The sequence below is a fragment of the Henckelia pumila genome, chromosome 3 (assembly GCF_033568475.1).
Source record: "Henckelia pumila isolate YLH828 chromosome 3, ASM3356847v2, whole genome shotgun sequence".
Classification (NCBI taxonomy): domain Eukaryota; kingdom Viridiplantae; phylum Streptophyta; class Magnoliopsida; order Lamiales; family Gesneriaceae; genus Henckelia; species Henckelia pumila.
In genome coordinates this window covers 45,551,244-45,556,383 of record NC_133122.1, presented here as the reverse complement: position 1 = coordinate 45,556,383, position 5,140 = coordinate 45,551,244, and the positions used below count along the sequence as shown (strand labels likewise).

The window sequence follows — 5,140 nt, the reverse complement described above, 5'->3', positions numbered from 1 at the left end:
TTAGTAGGATTCATATGAGAAGTTCATTAGGATATATCAATATAAGGAATGTCTGATTTGCAATATTCCGGTCGGATTGATATATTTGAGACAATAGATTTCAAATTATTTAACTTGTTTGAGAGGACAAAATTGAAATGAACTTCAAATATATTGGATATCAAGTTACACAATTTCAATGATATCAATTTTTTTTAGAATCTCAGTCGACAAATCAAATTTATTAATCCTAGCACAACCTAAACTTATGAAATTATCAGAATAAAGTTCAAATTTAATATTTTGATAAAAAGTTTCATATCAATAATAATGAAATTCTACCTCACCTAAGAAACTCGAGCTTGGTCTCATGCTCGTGAACTCAATTTTCAAAATAACGTAATATTTTGTAAATTACATTAGCTAAATAAATTATATCGGATAATACTAGTGAGACAAATTTGTTTGAGAAATATTGGTGGATAAATTTTCTGAACATGTTCACGAACTCGTGTTTTAAGTTAGCTCACGAACTCTATATATTAGTTATTTTATTTTATCTTATTTTCTTTTTATTTTTTAATCATGATATTTTATCTTATTTTCATTACAAAGGGTGGTGGAATACATTAGTGAATTGAATACTTTCAACAATATTTCATTACCCTTCCAACAATATTATTCTTGATGTGATGTTAGAAATATTAATTTCCTTATATTGTTAAATATAAAGAACGTCACAAAATAATAATTTCAATGGGATCATCGAAAATTAAAACTAAAAAAAAATTATAATTCATAAATTGGTATAGTAAAAGACATTAAATTGTTTTGTTTATAAGTAGGAGCACAAAGATTATTTCTTCCAACGTTAAACCCAATATGAAAAAGAAACGAGAAAAAGAAAATATACCAAAACCTGACACAACAGACCTCCTCTGACTTTAACGTTTGATTACTCAATACGAAACGAATGCAAAACGAGCATCAATCCATTGCTCCACAGCCCTCTTTCTTACCTCCTCTTTCTTTCTTTTATCCGGAATCTTTTCAAGAAATCCGAAATCCCAAGAAAATGCGGCTACATTTTGTTATTTTTATAAAATCGATAAAAAGGCTACTAGTGTGAGCATTTATGTGTGTTTTCGACGTATGAAATGGCTGTTTCAAAGAGTAACAAGAAGAAGAACCAACAGAGTTTCATCTCTGTCCCGTCTCAGATCATCAACTCCATTTCACAGTCATCTCTCGAGTCATTGCTACGTTCTCCTAAGAAAAAGCAGACTTTCATCTCCAAGCTCGGTGGTTTGTTCAAAAGTCCAAGACTTTTCATTTTCTTGGTTCTTGTGCTTGTTTTTCTTTGGATGTTGAATATCTGGTTCGGTTTTGATCCCACAATGCCTCTTTCACATGACCCTTGTGCTGTTTTTCGAGAGAAAGCGCAAATGGTTGGTGTGATTTTCAGTTCTCAACTAAATGTGGATGAAAATGTGGCTGAAATTGATGGAAATGTTGAGTTTTGGAAGCAGCCTAATGGGTTTGGTTATAGGCCTTGTTTGGATTTTAGTGAAGGATACAGAAGAGAGAGTGGTGACATTGTAAAGGAGAGAGCAAAGTATTTGATTGTGGTGGTTTCAGGAGGGATGAATCAGCAGAGGAATCAGATTGTTGATGCTGTGGTAATTGCAAGAATTCTTGGTGCATCTTTAGTTGTCCCCATTTTGCAAGTTAATGTAATTTGGGGTGATGAAAGGTTTGTTTCTCCACCATTTCTTGATTTGCGCGGCCAAACTCACCGTTCTTTAAAAATTATGAGCAAAATTTTAATTTTTCTTTTTTTTGTGAGATGAGAGGGGGATTCTAGAGTTGATTTTTTTTGTTCATTTAAGAATTAAGAATACGTTGTGGAAGAGGCCATGTTAGCGTAAGTTAGATATGACAAGTCTTGGTATTGTAGCCCCGTATTCTACATATTATTGTTTCATTTGCAGCCCACCAGTACTTATTTCGTTTTCAAATAAAACTGAGCTACATTGAATTGTGTCTTTCATGGTGGTAGTGTATGTTCTAGTTTGTGGAAGTAATATGTTCTGTGGCTTCTCTGGCTGTTGCAGTGAATTTTCTGATATATTTGACTTGGATCATTTCAAAAGTGTGTTGGCAAACGATGTTCGGATAGTTTCATCCTTACCGTCTACTCATTTGATGGCAAGGCATGTGGAGGAGAAGCGTACTCCCCTTCATGTGTCACCGCAGTGGATTCGTTCACGTTACCTTAGACGAGTAAGATCCTGAATGACTTCTCTAAAACTATTCATCTGTGTTAGTTGTTTGTTGCTTATTAAGTTGTCTTGGCATTACTTAAAAGATGAGAAAACTAGTGATTTCAATGAATTGTAATAATATATCTCAAAGTCGGATTGTAGGACGTGTAAATGGCTTTATAATGCCAGAAATTTCAATGCATCGACTTTTTTCTTATGGTGAATGAGTTATAGTTGTTAGTAGGACTCATTATCTAAAGTTCTGCTTGTCCGACCATTGGCTTGACAAGAAGAATGTCTTCTGTGGCTAAAGCCTCCTATGTCTGCACAATCGAAATGATCCGTTGGCCACAACTGCATGATACGCAAGATCGACCTAGCTAGTGGGTCGTCAAGTTGCCCCTCATTGACCCCCTCTTCCTCTAACTTGTTTTTCGATTTATAAGTCAGTCAGTATCAATCTCAACTGAATTGTTCAGCCGTATCTTTTTTTCCTACAAAAACAACTGCTAATGTAGGAATTTAATCCAAACTTGATCGCGTAAATAGGATGGCAAAAAGCATTCATTCAAGTGGGGATTCTTGCTAGAACTTTATGTGTCAATACCTATGTCAAATTATGCTGAATACATATACTTGTCCAAGATTTGTTTTACTCTGGTTGTTGTTTTCGACGTCCTTGTATACACTTAAAAACTGATCGACAGGAAAAGATTGAGGTTCTAACGTTGCTGTTACTTTTTAAATGGCAAGTGATTTTAAATGAAGCAAGTTTCTTGTCCTGCAGCTAAGGAGGGATGGGGTATTGCTTTTACGTGGTCTTGACTCAAGGCTTTCTAAGGACCTTCCTTCTGATCTTCAAAAGCTACGCTGCAAGGTATTGACCTGACCCTTATGCGTTGCAATTATCCCTTCTCTTCTTTAACTTTTGCTTCATAGTTAACATCTAATCATGTAACTTTTTAAACTGGTAGGTGGCATTTCATGCATTGAGATTTGCCTCACATATAACAGAAATTGGTAACAAGCTAACAGACAGAATGAGAAGCAAAGGACCGTATCTTGCTCTTCATCTGCGAATGGAAAAGGATGTATGGGTGAGAACTGGGTGCCTCCCTGGACTGGGCCAAGAATATGATGAAATGATAAGTAATGAGAGAAAAACGAGTCCAAATCTCTTGACTTCAAGATCCAACATGACATATCAAGAAAGAAAACTTTTAGGCCTCTGCCCCTTGAATGCATTAGAAGTAGCAAGGTGATACTTTAGGATCCTTTGCAAGAATCAATCATTTTATGTCGGATGGATTCTGTTATCTGAGTATAATGTCATTGTTGTATGTAGACTGCTTAAAGCTTTACGGGCGCCAAAAAGTACAAGAATCTACTGGGCTGGTGGGATTCCATTGGGAGGAAAAGAAGCTCTACTCCCATTAACCACAGATTTTCCTCATTTCTACACCAAGGAAGACCTTGCACTGCCAGGGGAGCTTGAAGCATTTGCAAAAAAGGCATCTTTAATGGCTGCTATCGATTATATAGTTTCCGAAAACAGTAATGTATTCATGGCATCTCATGGTGGAAATATGGGGCATGCCATCCAGGTACTGAGTCCATCTTAAATATATTTTGTGCTCCCTTTTAGTGTTGGGTGGAACCGCGGAATGATTATGATGTACTTCTGTTTTCTTGAAAACAGGGACATAGGGCATATGGAGGGCACAAAAAGACCATCATCCCAAACAAAAGACACATGCTTCGATATTTTATGAACCAATCTCTTCCTGAAGCCGAGTTCAATAAGATCGTACTAAACTTGCATCAAGATTCGTTCGGACAGCCTGAACTCAGGACGAGTAAATCAGGAAGGGACGTGACAAAGTATCCGATCCCCGAGTGTATGTGCAATGGTACGGGGACAAACGCTTCCATCTGACTGATGAACATCAATGTTGCATGCCAATCTTAAACTAACCAAATTGAGAACCATTCAAGGATTGATCATTTTTGAGGAAGATTTGATCGTGATGCATTTGAAATATGTGTTAAAAGGCCATGTCTGCTGTGCAGTTTTTATGGCTTTTAGAAGGGGCAGAGAAAGATTTACTTATGAAGCTTTGCTAGGCAGTAAAACCAACTTCTTGTTCCCCTCTTGCCTCTTGTAGTATATGTACAGGCCACAGAATACTGTAATTATTGTAAATTTATTTTATTATTATTATTTTTTTGGAAAATATAGCTCTTCAGACAATTGTTAGGGCATGAGCTCAATTTTTATAATCACGTGAGATTTTAATAGATTTTGTATCTAGAAGCCGGCCACAAATAATATATACTAGCATGTTATGGAATAATTTCATCTTACCTTTACAGACAATATCCCAATGATGTAAAGATGCATCAATATTTGTGGGATCCACTGAAAAATAGTATCAATGTATTGATGAATCTCAACCTTTGAATTTGCATTGAGTATGGTATGCCGTGCGATTTCTAAAACAATTAAGGCATCGTTTGGTTCAATATATATGATAATGTATGGATAACATGCATTGAGATTATTGAAAGGATTTGATAGGATTACATTAAATAATGATGTGTTTGATTGAAATGATTAATATCGGGATTGAGATAATGATAAACTAAAAAATTACCATTTTACCCTTATCATTATAAAAAAAATTAATTATTATATTAATTATTAAATTTTCATTAATTTTAAATTCAAACCACAAAAAATAATTTTCATATATTAATAAAAAATAAAAAACAATAAATTTAATAATAATATAAATATTAATTTATTTTGATAACTAAAATATTGATAAATAATTTTAATATTAATTTTAATGTTAAATTTAATTAGTAACAATTACAATATTAATTACTGTTAAATA

General features: G+C 34.3%; 1 protein-coding gene across 1 annotated transcript; it reads left to right on the top strand.

Annotated features, from left to right (window-relative positions):
* Window positions 1–887: 887 nt before the first annotated feature.
* Window positions 888–4,272, top strand: LOC140892258 (O-fucosyltransferase 20-like). The gene is made up of 6 exons (XM_073301098.1): window positions 888–1,732; window positions 2,094–2,262; window positions 3,031–3,120; window positions 3,218–3,501; window positions 3,589–3,847; window positions 3,943–4,272. The coding sequence occupies exons 1-6, from the start codon at window positions 1,137–1,139 to the stop codon at window positions 4,177–4,179; spliced, it is 1,635 nt and encodes a 544-aa protein (XP_073157199.1). The 5' UTR covers window positions 888–1,136; the 3' UTR covers window positions 4,180–4,272.
* The last annotated feature ends 868 nt before the right edge of the window (window positions 4,273–5,140 follow it).